Source organism: Bombyx mandarina, chromosome 28 (genome assembly GCF_030267445.1).
Source record: "Bombyx mandarina strain Sakado chromosome 28, ASM3026744v2".
In the NCBI taxonomy this organism is placed as follows: domain Eukaryota; kingdom Metazoa; phylum Arthropoda; class Insecta; order Lepidoptera; family Bombycidae; genus Bombyx; species Bombyx mandarina.
This window is the reverse complement of record NC_143233.1, coordinates 9,637,627-9,658,924: the sequence shown is the minus strand read 5'-3', so window position 1 is coordinate 9,658,924 and position 21,298 is coordinate 9,637,627. Positions and strand designations below refer to the sequence as shown.

The following is a 21,298-nucleotide window of genomic DNA, read 5'->3' as shown; positions in this document are numbered from 1 at the left end:
TTTGCGAATACATATAATTTTATTGCTTACACAAGACTAGGCAATTAGTTAAAAACAACATATTAAATAATTTCGAATCATGTCAACAATTTAAAATTAAACAAAACTAAATTCACTCATAATAATAGTTTTCTATGTAACAATAAGAAATCAGCTGATGTGCGGGGTCAACGCCCCTACAATGTAATAAGTTACCAGAGCTTGGCTTCTGAATTACATTGGAATTTTACAAAAACTTAACTTCTAACTTAATGAATTGAACATAGGTTTTTTTTTAATATTTGTGTTTTTTTTAATTTATTTCTTAGATGGGTGGACAAGCTCACAGCCCGCCTGGTTAAGTGGGTACTGGAGCCCATATTATAAGTTCTAAGGTCAGTCTCAGTATAGTTACAATGGCTTCCCTGCCCTTCAAACCGAAACACATTACTGCTTCACAGCAGAAATAGGCAGGGTGGTGGGACCTCCCTGTGCTGACTCACAAGACATCCTACCACCAGTGTGGTCCTTTCTTAATAAATCACTGTGTACTGATGAATTTCTTGACACTTTTCTCACTCAATACACAATTCCACTTATGAAACACTGCAATTTAACATTATCATCTGTCTGTAAGCACAATGTCACAAGTCTCTTGTGCACAATACTACATAATGTAGTATTCGTTGATATGTGATCAACGTTCAAGAAAAGTGCTAGTTTCTTTGCGTCAACACGACACTGTACTATTTCTGAGCTATCTTCATTTCCTTGGCTGTCCGTTTCAGGGTCCGAATTTTCTACTGGGCCTGTGAAAATCAGTATAAAATATTAAGATTATAGTTGATGACTAAGTCAGACGTTGAATTTTATAACGCTTGGCTATACTGAAAGAGCTGATAGAGAAACCATAAATTATGATACTTTATAAGATTTTTAAGAGTCCTAATCATAATTTGTTCATGAACAAGAACCTAGGAGGGGTTAGATTATGTTAATAGATAAGAATCACTGGTGGTAATCAATCTTGCGAGTATGCGCGGGTAGGTACCCTGCCTATTTCTGCCGTGAAGCAGTAATGCGTTTCGGTTTGAACGGCAGGGCAGCCGTTGTAACTATACTTGAGACCTTAGAACTTATGTCTCAAGATGGGTGGCGCATTTACGTTGTAGATGTCTATGGGCTCCAGTAACCACTTAACACCAGGTGAGCTGTGAGCTCGTTCACCCATCTAAGCAAGAAAAAAAAACTATCTAGTCTTTTTTTAATCGGGAGAGAAACGAAAGTATTTAATCAATGTCACATGTAACATATTCTCATGTTATTTCCTACCTAAATCTACTGTTTTGAGTGAAAAAATTTAAAATGACAGGGCAAAGGCTTAAGAAAAACTCACCATCAAAATGAGCAACATTCAAATCTTTAAACCTTGTAGACACTTTAGCCATGTCTGCTCTGATCTGTAAGATTAATTGACCACCTGCAGAAGCTCGCACCATCACCTCAGATGCCATTGTTCTCATACGATCTATCGTTGTACGTAGCTGTTTCAAACTTGGTAATTCTATCGATATCTAGAATTTCAAAGAATTGATTGATGATTGTGATTTCTACAAATCAATGTTAACAAATTTAATAGACATATTAATAAAATATTCTTCTCGTAATCTAAAATCCCAGGTATGTTTACTTTAAAATACAAGTCTTTGGAATGTTAGAGAAAGCAGCTAAGTTAAACTTTTATCCTACCTTATTACATACACAATTAGCAATAACAATCGTTATTTTTTATGATCAAAAATTAAATTAATACTGAGGTGGATATTTTTTAGGGTTCAAGTAATACTAAACATCTGTAATACTGGACATCAGTGGATGGACAGGCTGATATATTGATGATGAAGTAATACTAACATCAGGGTCTGGTACTCTGGGCTCATAAAAGTCCGGCCAGTTTTTCCATGGCACAACTGCTACTGGAATGTCATGCACAATCTGCCTCGTCTGATGAGAGGTTGTAGACGGCTGCAAACAAGCGACATGTACATCAAAGATTTCCATTTTTCAAACTAAGCATTCCAAATTGTAATTGATTTTTAGTAGATGTATCATAAAGATTTATGGGGTGTTTGGAGGATTTGTCATTAAGCACACAGGCACAGCATAACTTTACCTGATTTTATTAGACACAACTGAAGACTAACAAGATGCAAATAGCAATGCAGCGGCTTTTATGGCCTTTGTAAACAGACAGGCTTGTGGACACCTGATGGTGAGTAGTTGCCCTCGTACATGGAGCAAAGTCAGCAATGCCAGGGGCACAGCCAAGTTGCTACCGCTAAGTACTCTTTGTAAGCCTTGTTTGAAGAAGCACATGTCATAGCGCTCGGGAAATACTGGAGGAGGAGTTCATTGCAGAACCAGATGGTATGTGGAAAATATCTCTGCAAATGCACTGTGAATAAATACAACACTTTCAAATAGTATTGACAAATTTTATTCCAAAGGCGGGGGTGCATTTGATTGTTTAAAAATCGAAATAAGCACTATACTGGAACTTGATACTTACAACATACAGTGTAGTCTTTGATTTCAATAAAAATAAATGTATGCCTTTTACACATTCATACATTCTACATCGAATGAAACTTGCATTAGTACTTAGAATATAAATCAACTAGGTGGAAATCAATTAAGAATAGTACTGGCAGAGGGCGATTTAATTTCCCTAGTTACTAAATAAATATGAATACTGAACATTTCTAATGAGGAACCGCCTAATAACACTTGGATGGACTGCGTGAAAGAGCACATGCGAGAGAAGGGTATGAGTGCAGAGATAGCGTATGATAGGTCTGAATATAGAAAGAGGACATGCTGACATGAATGAATAGGTCCTCTACACAACGGGATGAAGGCAACAATTAGAAGACTCAAGATTTATAATGTGTTACATATTAACAACAACAACAAATTCGTGGGGCTTCATTTTATTAAGGTCATTCCTAGGTCTACGTTAACCAAGTCATAAGTGAACAGGTGCTATTTATTAAAAGCATACCACTTCAATTTCCAATGTTAGGCACGGACACTGCTTCTTTGTTAATTTCATTTTTAATGATTTTACATTTTTCAAGGAGACAAAAGATCTTGCGAGATTACCTGAAAATTACAGTAAGTTGTATTACGGCATTTTACAATTTTGCTATCTGCCACAGCCATGCTCCTAGTATTACTGATATTCACGAATGATGATGGGCTTTAGAGGGGCCATGATTCTGTTTATTAGCAATAAAAAAGGAACACATTAAAATTCAACATTCCTTATAGTAATTTACTGCACAGTGACATGATTTTTTGTCTGTCTGTCTGTAATATTTATCTTTTAAGCATTGTTATTGATACTTTGCTATAGGGGTGGTTGTTACAGGAAAATCAAGGGTTTTTTGTGATTTGGTAAACTAAACTAAATGATGCATAATGAAATTGATGGATTGGTTACAAGAACTAACTATGATAACTTGGAAAACGATCTAACAGTCCTCAAGTATTCAATATAAATAAGTATCTAAGATACTGTTGATTATTTTACTTTAAGTACACTGGTGGTAGGACCTCTTGTGAGTCCGCGCGGGTAGGTACCACCGCCCTGCCTATTTTTGCCATGAAGCAATAATGCGTTTCGGTTTGAAGGGCTGGCCAGCCGTTGTAACTATACTTGAGACCTTAGAACTTATATCTCAAGGTGGGTGGGGCATTTACGTTGTGGATGTCTATGGGCTCCAGCAACCACTTAACACCAGGTGGGCTGTGAGCTCGTCCAACCATCTAAGCAATAAAAAAAAAGTGCAACACATTGTCATAAAAAACTAACAGTTTCAGAACTGTTTTTAAACTGCTAACTCCTACACACAAACACCTAAATCTTACAGATACACCTTAGCACACACAACCTAACCATGCCAAACACTTAAATTACATTTGTGTTCAATTGTCTCTATGTTTATTGTTATTTAATTTTCTCTATGTTGAACCGTGTATTAAACAAAGAATACTAGGCAAAAAGTAAATACATGTAAAAAGCGGTTTAAGCTATTAATATTGCACGATTCTCATTTAAAACATTTTGGAGTGCAAGTAAACAATGATTTCTAATATCTGATTATAACCCCTAAATGTCTGGAAGTCTGGCATCTTAAGCATAAGCTTAAGGTCCGCTAGTCCTACAATTTTTCCACTCTTTATATATTTATTTATTTATTTTATATATTTCTAGACGCCATGGAACTTTATACGGTATTGGGAAAACAACAATTTATTATTTATTTAAGATGTATCTGAATGAAGATCACCACTTTTTTAAATTTAATGGCTATTAAGTTCATATCAATGATTATCAATATCTAAACATTCGATATTGGAAATATTCACCAAGAATAATTTATTTATTTTATCATAGCACTTTTTAATGGAAATTATAATACCCGAATTCAATCCTAAATAAATGTCTTGGTGAGTTTCATCCATTCCAACCAATTGATATTCAGAGAAAAATAGACTTTGTGGTATTTCACACCATAGTACTGGAGGGGCTGGTCCAGTGTTTTCATCGCTGACAATGAAATACAACATATCGTCTGCTATCCTTAGGACACACTCCTTAGACAGTTTTGATATCGTACTAACAATAGCTGAAAACAAAATTCTGGTTACAATAATCAAAAACTAGTAAGCAACACCATTAAAGCGGAGTTTTACTTGAGAATTCGCGTATTGGAGAAGAGTTATTCATAACAGCACGGAATTTCATAGTGATATGTTTTTCGTCTTTTGAAAACAATTGTTTAATTCGTGCAAAATGAGATGATGAATTGCACACTATTTTAAGATATATAATAATTAGTGACTAAACACAGTTTCGACATGTAATTTATGTTTTATTTTTCCAATAATGTGTTGTTTTCAAAACTTAAGCAGCGCGAAAATTGAGTGAGCATTGACAATAAAGATTTGGCTAGTATTGCTACTGCACAAAAACTCTTATCAGTATTGAAATCGACTTAAAGTGCAAAGGTGCAAACATTTTGGTTCATTGAGAATAATAACGAAGGCTATCCAGCTGTAGTTTCTGTGGACTAATAATAATGAGATACCCCGATGAAACTGTTAAGAAAGCCGAGAAATAAGTAATGGCTTTGATCTTTCACAAGAATGCTCCTACGATATTCAATTTGTAATTTTAAACATTCTTGCTAAACGGTGTAATAGCAGAGACTTTTAGCTGATTAAAGTTTTTCGGAATGTGTGCCTAAGATATATTACAGACCCAATTGATTTAGTCCCTAAATGTAGAATGATGCTCGTAAGAAAATATTAGGATATTTCTACCGTTTTTGTTGATCATCTTCTGTTAAAGAAGAAAACTCTCGTTTACGCCAATCTGAATCTACTATATCTGTACGTATAGAATATACTACGTGAGCCGGAAACACCTAAAAGAAAAGATCAGAGTATATTTTCAGCGTGAGACGAAGTTTGATACAAAATTCGTTCTATTGTAAAGAATGGTTAATATTGGCGATGATAAATATATAATACCCTACACGGCGTGAATAACTTGACAAGTCGACTAATATCAAATTTTAAGTTATAGCAGAATTGTCGTCCAGATTACTTGTTTTATATGGGGAATAAATGAGTAACTCGATTCTCTCACGTATTTTTGGGATATCGCACTTGTGAATTACTAAACAACTCTGTTTCCAACGAGAACATAATGACATTTAGATATGTCTAAACATATTAGTGTTATTTATTTAATTAACTCAACACGTTAAGTTATTTACGTCACATAATTAAATGAACTAACAGAATACCTTTAGATGATCAATTATTCACATAGCCCATAATTGTGTTCGCGACTATACATATCCGATTGTCAAGTTATTACCGGCATGAAAAAGCATAATAATATTCAGAAAAAAGAAAGGATAAAGATGAAGCAAAGTGCAACTCATCCAGTCGAACATATACATATGATCTTCAGCAGTGCTTACCCACTCCCTATCTTAAAACTTCTGTTTCTTTTTATAAACGACCGCTATGGTCCTACAATCTCACAATCTATGATTTAGCAACTAATAAGGCTACATGTTACATGTAGGACGAAACCATCGGTGCTCGTCAAATCGCGTCGTGTCTGTGGCATTTTCTTCAGAATTTGCCTTCAAAAGATAAACAGGGTACATTTTATTCAGATACATGTGGAGGCCAAAACAAAAATAATACGGGTGCAATGATGTTCATGTATTTACTTCATGTGTATCCAACGCTAGAAACTATTAATCACAAGTTTCTTGGATTGTGATTCACATGATGTGTGATTCGGATAATGCCTTGATTGAGAGAACCAAACAGAAAAGGCGACTTAAAATTAACTATCTATTTTAATGACTGGGTGCAACTAATAAGATCTTGTAAGATTAATAACGCATATGCCGTTGTACCAATTAAGTGCGAAAATTTCCTAAATTAAGTTCGAAAAAGAGCCATTCACGATTTAAAAAAGACAGTTCTGAAGATAAATTCTTGCGGCAAACTGTAAAATGGCTGCAATACAAAAAACCTATTGGAGAAATACGTTTCAAGATAAATTTGACAGTGAAAGCTCTTTTAAGGTAATCAACTTTCAGAAAAGGAGCAAATATAATATAGACGTAACGTATATAACGTCCAGATAGAAGTTGTCTCCAAAAACATCTTGCCAATAAGTACAGAAAAGAGAAGAATTTGGTGGATTTATTACCTTTAACAGACAGAACATTTCACGATTTTTATAAAAACATAAAGACTGACAACCCACCAAAAAATGCCACGACTTAGATACTGAAGACCCTGATTTAGAGGGAAACGGAGAAGAACAGTAAAGAATAATATAATAGTAATTCCAGAAGCAGAATAATTTCAGTTTCTTTTAATTAATAAAAAATAAAATTAAGTACAAGTTTTGGGTTTTAGTTTGAGATTGATCAATTCAAATGACTTATTATTACATCATTATTCTCCTGCCCTTCTCCCAGTTACCTGGGGTCGGCGCAACTTGTTTTCTCCTTCCATACTCCTCTATCATATAGCATTTCTTCGCTCACTCTTACACATATTGTCTTTCACGCAATCCATCCATTTCATCTTAGGTCTACCTCTTCCTCTATATCCTTCCACATTTATAGTTAACACTCTCTTACCAACCTCATTATCATTTCGTCTCAGCACATTTTTTTTATTGCGTAGATGGGTGGACGAGCTCACAGCCCACCTGGTGTTAAGTGGTTACTGGAGCCCATAGACAACTACATCGTAAATGCACCACCCACCTTGAGATATAAGTTCTAAGGTCTCACATGTCCATACCATCCCATCACATCCCATCCCATCTCACGATCCAACCACCCTCAAATGGCTATTACGTATTTATGTATTTTTTTTAAATCTCTTATCTTAACAATCTTATTACTTTTCTCGGATTTTAATAAATTGCTTAGGTGAATAAATTGACAAGTCGTCGGTGAGCAACTTGATATGTCATTTTTTTCTTGATTAAAACGTTAATTGATTATTATACTTACACTGTGTGAAAATTCCGATGAAATTACTTAAATACGCATAAAAATTATATAAAAGGATAAAAAAATACATTTACCAATAATATGTAAACTTAAAAATGGCTGCCCTGAAAAGTATGTATTTTCGACTTGTCAATGTATTCACGCCGTGTACGGTATAGGTATAGGTACATACATTTACATGTAACTGTCTCTATCACAGAGCTTAGTAGTTTGGGCGTTAACAACAAAGGTAAGATCTTACACCGAGCGGATTAAAATTACTCGGTAAACTAACGGTTCTAATGTTGTGGTTCGAAACTCGTATATATGCAAATTTATCTTGAAAATTTTGTTAGCAAGATTCAGGCTTTATTGCTTAGATGGATAGACGAGCTCACAGCCCACCTGGTGTTAAGTGGTTACTAGAGCCCAAGGACAACGTAAATGCGCCCACCTTGAGATATAAGTTCTAAGAACCCAAGTATAGTTATAATGGCTGCCCCACCCTTCAAACCACAACGCATTACTATTTCACCGCAGAATATAGGCAGGGTGGTGGTACCTACTTATTATAATGTTATAATGTTCGCCGAAGCACGAGTCGATTGATTCTTTACGACCATGCGGAAAAGATGCACATCCCTGATTCGCCGGGTCCGGGTCAGCCCTAACAGCATCCTGAAGGCATTAACATACCATTAAGACTGTTGGTACTTGAATCATTGTACCATGGGTCATTTGCGGACTAAATAATAATAATCGCGTTTGTAATAATGGTTGGTTCGAAGTAATTATCAGTTGAATGGAATATTTTAGATGTATTCAACTGATAATTATTTTTACTAAATGTATCTTTTGATGATTGAATGATGATTTGAACTTGATTTAGTCGAATCCATTCCTTTGAGATCTGGCATCTTTGACCATAGACTACAAACGTCACTGGTCTTGAAGGTAGATGGCGCTAACATGTCATCCATGTTGACAAGTTTCTGTTTACGGTTAGGTATTTGTCTCTATCTTGCACGAGAGTTTTACGGTATGCGAAATAAGGTAAGCGATGTTCCATTTTGAGTGTAACGAAAACTAACGAATTGTGGTTATACTATGACTTAAAAAGTTTTTATTTATTTTTATCAAATTATTGTGCAATTCAAACTATTTTGATTCAATTACACGTATTATTTATTTTTTAACTTTAGATTCACGACCTTTGTTTTGTTAAATATTTGTTTAATCAGAAGAATTTATGGAGAATAATGAACGGTCAAGGTATGTTTGCGATCGATAATGTCGTCACACGGATGTGGAATACACGTAATTACTTATAAATGCACCAAAAGATAGTCGTAGTCGCCAAATGTAACCGATATAACATAAGTTTGAGTTATAAATAAGCATTATTTGTTCTTATTAGAATGTATGTTGATACTGGCTAGGTTCACGGCTACCGTTTCATTCTTTTAACGTATTTCCTTCGAATTCGATCTTCGAATATATAACGGATTATTTTTGAAAACCTTTCGTATTTGTCAAATATGAATTACTGTACGTCTCATTGGCCGCTCATGTTAATAATGTTCCTATCGCTTAATAGTTTTTCGGTCCAGAAATATTCCATTTACGCTGTTGTTGTCAGTTCAATGTCGGACGCGATATTATGCAACGGACGGCCATTTTATTAGCGAATGTACGATTTCTAATTCTTTAGGTTGTGCACTTTATACCTACTAGTTCACCTTTGTTTCACTTATTATTTTGTAAAATTTAACAACGATATGAGTAACTACACAGTCATTTGCAATGTCCTGTCAATTATTTACGTTATTACAACACATTGGTATATATCCTACGTTTGCGTTTTGGATTCTATAATGTAGTGCACAGTATAATTTAGCCACAGCTGGTTAAATTGGTTTAGTGGCACGCATTATTTTTTAATTGATCGCCTTGATCGCCATATTCGAGTTCCGAGTTGGCTTTCACGTATGAATCGGTATTTGTCCGAGCTTTATCCTCCCTAATTGCCACTTGAACGGAAGCTTTGGTTGACAGCGACTATTGTTTTTTTTTCTTACCTAAGCTGATGGTCTAGAGAAGCCATATCAGTGTAACCTTAACTAGTAAGTGAGCTCATGGGGCTCAAACATCACGACGTTGCTATCACGAACCCTAGCAGAGCCATGCTTCGCGGAATCTACCACCGGATCGGAAACGCAGCCCACTGACAAGATCTGGCGAGAAACTCAGTGGGCTGTATCTGTAGGTTAATTTACTTGCAGAGCCCTTCGTCACAAGCGACGGGTTCGACGAGAACGATGACCGGTGCTTGGGGTACCTAAAAGCACATGGATCGGGAGGATCCGACATGACATGCGACTATTGTGTGCTCTGGCATTGCTGTGCTCGATGATATATAGTAACCAGTTATGATTAATAGGGCATAAGATGGTCCAGCTTAGACGACAATAAAACAATTCGTATTCAAAGTCTGCCGGGATCTTGTCTAAGTCTGTTTCCGGTATTTACAATGCAGTAGAATGTTCGAGGTTTGGGTGGTACATACATACAATATTTTTTATTATTTTTGTATTGCTAGATGCGTGGACGAGCTCACAGTCCACCTGGTGTTAAGTGGTTACTGGAGCCCATAGACATACAACGTAAATGCGCCACCCACCTTAAGATATAGTTCGAAGGTCTCAGTATAGTTATATAGTTGCGGTAGGTAGCGGCTTGGCTCTGCCCCTGGCATTGCTGAAGTCCATGGGCGACGGTAACCACTCACCATCAGGTGGGCCATATGCTCGTCTGCCTACAAGCGCAATAAAAATAAAAAGTTATATGGTATACATACATTCAAATGTAACTTAACCTTCCGAAGAATACGATAGGTCTTTATGGCAATTAAAGTTAATCAGTTTGATTGATTTAGTAATCGATGTTATTAATGACGTGGCGTTTTAATAGATCGTGCGTAAGATTCGTATTAATAACATTAACGATAATAATATGGTTCGAACGACAAATTCAACATTGAACTTACGGAAACATATATGGACTGTGGTTTTCTAACTAACGAATGAATTAATTCATATTTCTTTTTCTCTTTCGATATTGATAAGATGACTAACAACTTTACATATAGTTAATATAAGTTACACGTACTGATAAATTATAACAATCACAATAAATATGTTTACGTACTAATATAAAAACATCGCAACATCTGTGCGTAATTGTAGTCTTTTTTTTTATTGCTTAGATGCGTGGACGAGCTCACACACACACCTAGTGTTAAGTGGTTACTGGAGCCCATGGACATCTACAAGGTAAATGCGCCACCCACCTTGAGATGTAAGTTCTAAGGTCTTAGTATAGTTACAACGGCCGCCCCAGCCTTCAAACCGAAGCGCATTACTGCTTCACGGCAGAAATAGGCGGGCTGCTGGTACCTACCCGCGCGGACTCACAAGTGGTCCTTCCACCAGTAAAGTACCGTAAGAGGTGTACCGTGAACCGTAAACATCTGCAATAAATAACGAAATTCGTAAACCCACCATATATCATTTATTTTATACTTCGTGGGTGTAATGTATGCACGAGCTTCTAGAAGAAAAGCTGCTCTTTTAGCCTTAATAAATAGACACATTTAGACGTGCTGTGTAAGCTGGTATCTTAAATTGGTTTGACATTTCTATCTGTGACTGTACTGACTGTGCTATTCAGTGATTGAAGAGAATAGATAAAGAATAGATTTGAAGTCGTCGTCGCCTTAAGGATAAGACGCCCGGTGCATTCGTGTCGAGGCAACGGTGTTCGAATCCCGCAGGCGGGTACCAATTTTTCTAATGAAATACGTACTCAACAAATGTTCACGATTGACTTCCACGGTGAAGGTATAACATCGTGTACTAAAAATCAAACCCGCAAAATTATAATTTGCGTAATGATTGGTGGTGGGGTGGGGACATCTTGTGAGTCCACACGGGTAGGTAACCACTATCCCACATATTTCTACCGTGAAGCAGTGTTTCGGTTTGAAGGGTGGGGCAGCCGTTGTACTGTTAAAACCTTACGTCTTGAGATGGGTGGCGGCATTTACGTTGTAGATGTCTATGGGCTCCGGCTACCTCTTAACACCAGGTGGGCTGTGAGCTCGTCCAACCATCTAAGCTATATAAAAAAAATTAAGTTGTTCTACGTTCGATAATGCTCAACCCGGGTCTGATATAATTTTAATCAATAATAGGAGTATCAACCTATCAACTTGACCTAGTATTTGAACCTTACATTAATCTAATTTTAGTAGACGAAATCTAATGAAATCTTGAGCGGCTCTTCCGTCCTAGACAGCCAAGCTTCTGGTCACTGCTAAAAGCATTTAAAGCTCTATAGCAAAACGAAGATTCTGCCAGAAAACTACTTTGAGGAAAGATCATCCTATATCCCCACGGCGGCAACAAAGATCCCTTGAAGAAAATCCTTGTGGAAGAACGTGGTTGTTAATTAGAAACCCAATGGCATTCGATCTAATGGTAGAAACGAGATGATGAGATCTTCTCATATAATCACTCCCCCTTGAAACACGGTATAACAGTCAAGGTCATTCCGCGCTCTAGAGGTTTCAGAGAGATCAGCTCTCGATATCTATATATTAATACGTGAAACAAAAACTTTGTACCCCTTTTTACGAAAATTGCGCGGACATAGGATTATGACATATCCCACACTTATAGAGAATATAGGGAAGGAGTGCAGAATATTATATTTTTTTTTTTTATATTATACGTAAAAAATATATTAAATCAATAAATAAAAAAACCTTACACATGCTACCATGTATTTGACACAGACACGCATGCATACTATTTGTTTATTGTCAAACTTTTCTTATTTCTTAAAGTCTGTGGTCAAATCGAGAATAGATTAACATTGTTTGTCCATAGTTAAGTAGTCTTGGTGAAATCTGTAATTAGATAAGTATAGTAAGTAGTCTTTGACAATAGAACCATAATAATGTTCAAACTTATAATTTCAATTATAGTCGGATTTCGACTACCAGGGGACCACTAATCTGGATAATTTGTCATCAAAGAACATCAGCAACATCAGTGTCTTTGTTTGTTTCAGCATGGAGGAAGGCAGCACGAAGTCGTATCTGCAGTTTCAGATCGAGAGATTGAAAGCTCTGCAGGCGAAGCTTTCCACTGAAGAGGAGGACGACTTCGCCATCGTCAAAGAAGAGTGAGTGGTAGATTTAAGAGTTTCAGATAATCAGAAACCGAAGACAGTATAAGGACGTAGCCTTCACTACATAGTACAAAACAAAGTCGCTTTCTCTGTCCCTATGTATGCTTAAATCTTTAAAACTACGCAACGGATTTTGATGCGTTTTTTTTAATAGATAGAGTGATTGAAGAGGAAGGTTTATGTGTATAATAACTTCCATTAAATAGTGGAGAAATCAATAATAAATTACAGTTTCCGAAGCGAAGCGAGGGCGGGTCGCTAGTATATTTATAAAACATCGGGAAGGCTAGGAAAAATAAACGTGATTTACAACTTTTCTATCTTTGATGAAGTTACCCTGACTTGTGTACCACAGCGTCTGAATTTAATTCTGTATTGGAGCATTCTTGTAATAGACAGTTCGTATTTCGTCCTGTGTGTGGTATCATAGATCATAGATATATAAAAATGAATTGCTGTTCGTTAGTCTCGCTAAAACTCGAGAACGGCTGGACCGATTTGGCTAATTTTGGTCTAAATTATTCATGGAAGTCCAGAGACGGTTTAAAAGGTGAATAAATATGAAAATGCTCGGAATTATATAAAAACAAACAATTTTTGTTTTTCCTTTGATGTGTCCCCTGTCGGTCGGATTCCTTTTGGTTTTTTCAAGTTTATTTCATACAAAAGTTTAGGTCTTTTATTTATCGATTGAGGCACTACGAAATCGGCCGGGTCAGCTAGTCATAGATATAATACACATAAATTAGTTACAGATAAGCAACTCAAGCACTCAACAAAAATGTTTACGGACGTCCGCCACTAGATGGCTTCGCTTAGATTAGTTTCTCATTGCTCCTGTAGATGGCAGTAACATATTAACTATCCTATATTTTATTTTTAATGAAGGATTTTGTAAATTTTCAGAAACCACAAATTGATAAAACTTAATCAATTTGTCTATAACAAATTAAGCTAGTGTGATTAATATTTTTTTTATTTTCTGTATTTAGTTATACAGTAATTAAATGCCTTAACTTTAACAAAATATAAGTTTAGGGGCATCCGCTACAAGATGTCGCGTTTCCATACCGAAAAATATTTGTCTTAAAATATCGGAGTTTCAGGGCCCTGTGTGGTATACCTATGGGATACCATATATGATAATATACCTAGTAGGTAGGTAGGTATTACCTACTATTCCTAATCTCGTGTGTGTTTCTCGCATACACCAAAGAAAGCGGTTTGGAGATAGTTTATGCTAAGTGTTCCATTACATTCACGACCGTATTGACATGCTTAGGGCGACTTCGACTGCTTACCATTTGATCCACAGGATCGGGTATGATTTTACGTATTAAAATAATTACATATCGATAGGCAGTTTATCGGGAATAACGTGTTTAATTCTGTTTGAATTAAATCTTTTTAGGCGAACGAAACCGCGCGGCATTTTATAACGAAATATGACGTCATATGATTAGAGTGACTCTCTCAGCTGTTTGAAAATATTACGATGTTATCATTCGGTAAGTAACGGCTTGGCTCTGCTCCTGGCATTGCTGTAGTCCATGGGCGACGGTAACCACTCACCGTCAGATGGGCCGTACGCTCGTCTGTCTACTAGGGCAATAAAATAAAATAAAAATAAAATTGTATGGGCTGCGAATTAATGAGTTTTTATTGTCATTATAGTATTTCCTAAATTACAAGTACCTACTTTACGTTCAAAGACCGAATAATTATAATCTATTATTTATCATTAACTAGTTTATATGTATTATCTATGGTTTTAATTATGTCCACGTCACGTGAATACTAAAGAAAATACTATATTTAAATGTTATCAGGTACATAGTTGATTGGTCACATTGTTGAAATGCTTACACGGAACAGAGAATACAGATGTTTACAATTTTATTTTCGGTTGTCTTACCACAACCGCTTGAGAGGTTTTTTTTGCTTACAAACTACTTACACGAATTATTTTAAAGCACTATATAAATAAGTGTTAATTTAATAATAAAAGTGTGGTTTACTCGATCGTCTAAATTTTAATTTTAATTAAAAAAAAAAAACTTTTATTACAATTTTATTGATACATTAAGTACAGATACAGCATTCCAGGGTTATTTTGTTAGCGCGGAACTCGCATTCTGGGTATGTTCGGTGTTGCAAGCTCAAGAATCTGTTTGGGAATTACAGAATTTAAAATTACATTTTAAAAGAACGCCAGGTTCGACAAATGCTTAGTTGTTTTTCTAATTTAAGTTATATTACTAACATTGTATATATATATTAATTTCTATCGTTTATTACTAGGCATATGGGTTGTTATTTAGACTTATAAGTTAACCTTTTTTTCGTGGCTTTTTCTTACACGCATGTTGAAATTGTATAATAGGTTTAATCAAAATTTACAAAGCGTGTGGTATGCATCATATCACATTTGAGGCAGTAAAAATGCTACCGTGTCAATTAAAATACTCCATATGTCCAGGGAGACCGAACCTCCTACAAGGTTTGTGGAACTAAACGGTCCGATGATATTGGAACTGGACCGCGGACACAAGGATGGTATTTAGGGCTCTGTCCATGAAACGACTTCCCTGCATTATTACCTAAGCATCCATGTCTATTAAAATACTGACTTCGGTCTTCTTTTTTTTCAATTAACTTACATATCAGAAGACAACCCTCTAATGGTATGTCATCACGTCACCTATTAATTTCAGGCATGCTGAGCATGAATCATAAAGTTTTTCTGTTTCGAGAGCTGTTGGACATCTACGTTCACGTAAATCAATAAATATAAATAATACTTTAATGTTTTGTAACGATAGAGAATCTAAATGTAAAAATCAATAAAATAAAATAAATAGATATATTAAATAAATAAATTAATTAAATAAACCCAGTACAATTATGCAAATTCCTAGTAATCTTAATATTATTACTTTGCAACCCCGAACAGCCGGCCCCTTCGGCAAAGCGTGCACCATGTTCATTTCGTTCATTCAGTCAGTCTGGCTCCGCGTGCGCCACGGCCGTGATTCCGCGCGGGTCCGATCGCCTAAAAACTTTTTTAATATTATTATTTCCCGGTTTTTTTTTATCATTCCAAATATCATGTCGGAATAAGATATTTATGTGATCCCTATTTAATGTGATGATGTTAAAAGTGATTTATTGTCGTACGTTTGCGTGTCTTCGTAGTGTTTAAGCAATGCAATATCAAAGTAATGATGATGACGATTTGCAATATCGGATTTTTGGAGAGTCCTTCGACTTCCCCGTCGGGAACAACTCGAACGCGGGCCGCAGGAAAAAGTGAGTTTTTTCTCTTTAAATATAATGAGGCCATTACTTACGAAGGCTCCGTAATTTTTTCTCGAAATTAGTTCGAAAGAAAAAGTTTTGCAAGCAAGTTTTGTTTGTTATATTACTGTGCCATAATAATATGATAATTTTCTTCAAATGGGGTTTTCAAGGGCTGATTTACGGTAGGCCTAGTTTTACCTGGTATTATTGGGCTCCATATGTTTTGGCAAATATTCGCACGAGGGTCGATCACTCTAACAGCGGTCAAAAATATTAAGATCGCAAAGATACTGTCTATTCTTAATTTACCCTCATTTTAATACTGAACTCTGACAGCAATGAAGAGTTTTAATTTCAATAAAATTTAACTCTAAATACTAAGTGACCAGAGATGGTAAGTTAATGAAACATTATGTAATATTGTAATGATTTTGATATGTATCTTATAGGTATTTTTGAAAACCGGTAAAGGTCGTTTACCGTGTTTCAACTTCTTGATATGCTCATAACGTGAGGATGCATGAGGAATTTGAAGTAACGCGGTTTTTTAGAGATCGAAGACAATATCGCCATGGCTCAGATATGCTTTGCTAGTTTGTGGACGAGCTTAGGGGTTGGTGTCAGACGAAGCCGGGAAAAAGACACATGTTTCATTATTACAAATTAGCTAACTATCGCTATTACAATACTATAAAACATTCAATCATTAAAATAATCTTTGATACTAAAATCTACAACTGTCTCTATCCTGTTCTAACTTAATATTGAAATAAAATAGTGCGAACAGGACGCAGAAACGATCGTCGTGCTTTGGATTATCTCTCGTGCTTTTGTTGACCTTGAATTTCGTGATTGAGATTTATACACAAGTCAAGGCCTCACGTACGATGATATGTGCTTAGCCTTCTCGATAGAGCCACCTTGAGGTCGCAACGAACGAATTTCGCGAGACAAAAAAATAATTATTATGAAGTGTATTTAAATTACAATTGAATATGCAATTTCGAAAAGGGCACATCTCTGAAAATGTAAAATGTTCAAGAAATGAAAAAAAACTGATTATTTTCTAAAGCAGTGTAAAATTTAAAATATTAACTTTTGAGATATATTTTAGTATTAATTAGCAATTGAAAATTACTGGAATTATTATAAAATGAGTGTAGGTAAGCCTCAAAACTACATGTATGTATATGAAAAAACGTATTTGACAAAATATGCGACATGTGCCCTTTTCGAAATTGCATATTCAATTATACTCATCAGTGTGTGGAAGTTGATTAGTTAATACTGCCGTGCTTACGATAAATACAGTAAGTCACATTTTTGTCGATATTGAGTTAAGTATATATTTGAAATGTAGAGATTGAGATCTACATTTCTGTATATTTAAAATTTTAAAATGTGGTATAGAAACTTAAATAAGCTTAAGCATAATTACAGTAAGAAACATTTTGCGCCAAAACATACTTATTATAATTGCAGTATGGGCACATACAGTTGATTTTTTCATAAAGCTTAAACCATTTCCTATGTATTGATACAGTAAGTAATTTTGTTGTTATTATTTTTAAGATATGAGTATTTTTCATCAAGTATCACTGAAACATATTAGCAGTAAGTACCACATACTATTATTATATTAATTGTTGAAAATAAAGCATTAGTTACTAAACCTTAACATATCTACAGTAAGTTGAACTTACTGTGTATATGATAAGTCAGCAAATTAAAATATTTATTTTTATGCATAGTCGTAACAACAGCAAGATTCACTACTGTAATTATATTAAGGAATACTTCATATTATGCGTAGACTTTCCTGGAACATGTGAGGTAAACACGTTACTTACTGCAAATATTATAAGGTGTTTAGTTAAAGTTGAGAGGGCTCATTTCATACTAATGTATAAAACAGATCATAATGAGATGTTTCAATCATTGGACTTTTTACAAGCTAAAATTGTGAAGACCCAAAAGCTTCCTGAGGTGAAGTCTAAAAATAGTCCCAGAGGAATCACTGCAGATCGTAAAGTAGATATTATACAGAAGCTTGTACCTCTGATGCCTGAGAATAGAAGAGATTTTTGGTTAAGTATTTCGAATTCTGCAACAAATCTATTAACCGAAGAGTTTTGAGTTCAGATATATTTTTTTAAATAACAGGGGTTATTTAAAATTGCCGTTTTATTGTAATAGGTACCTACTTCGAATTGACATAGAACCTTTATGGTTTGAGATTTTTTAGTGAACATGTGTAACGTTCGATTATCGACTTTCAGTTTTTTATTATTATTCAGCATAGACAAGAAAGATGGATACTTCGAAAATTCGAGTGATTTTTTAATAAGAGTTCCGACGCGGAACTAACGCTGCAAAAGCAGCACGCAACATCAATGTTGGGTTTGGAGAAGGGACTACTAATGAACGCAGTGTGCGTTTTAGTTTAAACGCTTTCGTGATGGAAATTTTGATTTGAAGAACGAACCACGTGGAAAAGATCGCCCACAGAAGTGAATAACAATGAATTGAAAGAGATGGTGAGAGCTGATCCGAGCCAAACTACCCAGGAATTAGCGATATGGTTTAATGTTACCTTATCAACAATATTGACTCAAATGCACCAAATCAATAAAATTAAAAAAAGGGAAAAATGGGTGCATTATGATTTGACTGATCTGCCGAAAGAAACGCGTGTTGAACCTTGTGTTGCCTTGTTGAATCGATACAGAAATGAAGTACTATTGGATCGAATTGTGACATGTGATAAAAAGCGATTCTTTACGATAACCGTAAGCGAAAAATGCAATGGCTGACCCCAGGTCAAACTCCGCAACAGTGTCCTGAAGCAAAGCTTACCAATATATGTATAGTAATGGTAAGTGTTTGGGGATCTCAGCATGGTGCTATTCACCATAGGTTTCTCCGATCTGGTCAAGAAATAACGGTAAATGTCTACTATGCCGTACTCCGAACAATGATAGTAAAACTTGTAGTGAAACAGCCCTGAATCCTGAATCGATCTTCACCATTATTGCTCTATGATGACGCCAGACCTCACACAGCACGAGAAACCGTTTTAACTCTACAGGAACTGCAATTAGAAACCATTGCTCACCCCCCGTATTTGCTAGACCTTGCTCCAACGGAATACCATTTTTTTCGGATTTGGACAATTTTCTACGTGATAAAAACTTTTCTTCCCAGGAGGCAGTACAAAATGCTTTCACACAGTTTGTAGAATCTAGATCACCAGAGTTCTATGGCAAAGATATAAATGACCTTTCTATTAGATGGTAGCAATGTATAGATAATAACTGTAGATATTTTGATTAAATAAATATGTTAAATAAATAAAAAACGCATTTCAATTTTTCAGGTCAAATCGGCAATTTCATACTTTAACCCCTAATATGCCTATATTATGTAAGCCTACATATTACTAGTCAATTAAAGGACATTTACTATTTTACCATAAACTGATACACAGGTGCTAATATTATTGATTTGTAAGATTGACTAATTTGATAATTTCTCGTATCGAGGATTTCATAATCTACATCATAGTTTAGTAGTACATAATAACCGTCTTAAGAGGTTAAATGACTTATTAAAGATTTTAAAGTACCTTATTAGATCAGGGTTGTGCAGTTGCGTTCTGTCAATCTACATATTATTATTTTTATTATAAAGATTCCAAAGAGAACGGTATTCGTTTTTTTAGAAACAAAGTGTTTATTTTTGGTGCTTTTTTTATTGTGTACAAAGAAGTACAAACACGAATTTTAAAAAAATAAGTACGGTAAAGGTGTTGTTTGTGTAGATACCTACAGAGCTTAGTTTATTTGGTTTATGATTCTGTCATGTACGAAGGAGATTGTATAAACACGAATTGATTCTTTATAATTAGTTTATAATATGATTCTCAATGCATAAAAAATTCAATAAATGGAACTGATTTTAAAATTTTATAGTATTAACAAAGTTGTGTAATTATTCTATTAAGCTGTGGTTTCATAAGATCTCTTTTGTTTCTTTTATCTACAAATAATATCGAGGAAGAGTAATTAATTATGGTTCCAGTGCTTTATGGTAGATGCCATAAGTTTACATATTGCTCATAGCTATAATTACAGTAAGTGATTAAGTTTCATTAGGCAAATTGTGCAATTTTTGTTATTCTATTTAAACTTTCACCTCATTCCGTAATCATAATTGCAGTATGTAGTTCAAACTAAAGATTGGTACAGTAAGTCACACACTTACTGTACCAATGCTAAAAAAATGTTTTTTTTTAATTATTAATTCCTTAATATAAATAATTTTTCAAGCTTTATAATTTAAATATTATTTCTGAATAAAAATAATAATAGGCAAATTGTTACAAAAGCCTATATTTATCTTAAAAAATTATAAAAACTTAGGTATGCTTTATACTTCGCGAGAAACGTCAAAAGTAAAATTGAAATCTTTAACCGCGTTTTTCTCAAAAGTGTCTCCAAGGCACTTACTGTATATATCACAAGCACGGCAGAATATAATAGCTAAAAAAATATTGCCGCTTTGGTTCATTGCAACGAAATTACCCGCCAAATGTGTATCATTTCTAAATCTATATATTAATACGTGAAGCAAAAACTTTGTATCCCTTTTTACGAAAATTGCGCGGACGGAGGAGTATGAAATTTTCCACACTTATAAAGAATATAGAGAAGAAATGCACAATGCTAATATTTTTTTAAAATAATGCATAAAAGATACATTAAATCAATAAAGAAAACATTACACACACTACATACCATGTATTTGACGCACACACGCATGCATACTATTTATTGTCAAACTTTTGTTCTTGACGTCTGTGGTCAAATTGAGAATAGATTAAATATTGTTTGTCATTATTCATATTTTTTTATAGTGTAGTCTTGGCGAAATTTGTGATTATAGAAGTATAAAATACAATCATAATAGTGTACAAACTTACAATTGCAATTAATTGTAGTCGAATTTCGACTACTGCGGGTCCTCTAGTATAAATTAAAAATGTCAAAAGGATCTTATATGTGAAATCAGATTAGGACATATTGGTACACGATGATTACCTACGTCGACTTATGTTGTACCTGTTGTCTATTTGAATTTTGATTCCTATCGTGAGTTCTGAT

At 34.8% G+C, this 21,298-nt stretch overlaps 2 protein-coding genes across 7 annotated transcripts in view; one reads left to right on the top strand and one right to left on the bottom strand.

The window, feature by feature from the left end:
- On the bottom strand, nucleotides 1-4,997 carry Hus1-like (Hus1-like checkpoint clamp component). 4 transcript variants are annotated; one of them, XM_028179548.2, is made up of 6 exons: nucleotides 4,738-4,997; nucleotides 4,464-4,670; nucleotides 3,041-3,141; nucleotides 1,894-2,004; nucleotides 1,376-1,553; nucleotides 1-788 (listed from the first exon to the last, which is right to left on the bottom strand). In XM_028179548.2, the coding sequence occupies exons 1-6, from the start codon at nucleotides 4,787-4,789 to the stop codon at nucleotides 559-561; spliced, it is 879 nt and encodes a 292-aa protein (XP_028035349.2). In that variant the 5' UTR covers nucleotides 4,790-4,997; the 3' UTR covers nucleotides 1-558. The 4 variants fall into 4 exon arrangements, with proteins under 4 accessions (XP_028035349.2, XP_028035350.2, XP_089595150.1 ...); XM_028179549.2 differs by having other exon boundaries at nucleotides 4,464-4,684; nucleotides 4,738-4,975; XM_089739024.1 differs by lacking the exon at nucleotides 1,894-2,004 and having other exon boundaries at nucleotides 4,738-4,991.
- A 3,653-nt stretch (nucleotides 4,998-8,650) lies between these two features.
- Myb (proto-oncogene like protein Myb) overlaps nucleotides 8,651-21,298 on the top strand; it is a 90,003-nt gene continuing 77,355 nt past the window's right edge. The window contains exons 1-2 of one of the 3 annotated variants that reach the window (XM_089739016.1): nucleotides 8,651-8,855; nucleotides 12,717-12,830. In XM_089739016.1, coding sequence (XP_089595142.1) covers nucleotides 8,833-8,855; nucleotides 12,717-12,830 — 137 coding nt within the window. In that variant the 5' untranslated portion in view covers nucleotides 8,651-8,832. Of the gene's footprint in view, nucleotides 8,856-12,716; nucleotides 12,831-15,815; nucleotides 16,146-21,298 lie in introns of those variants that run through there. The other 2 variants (XM_089739018.1, XM_089739017.1) reach the window with 2 other exon arrangements.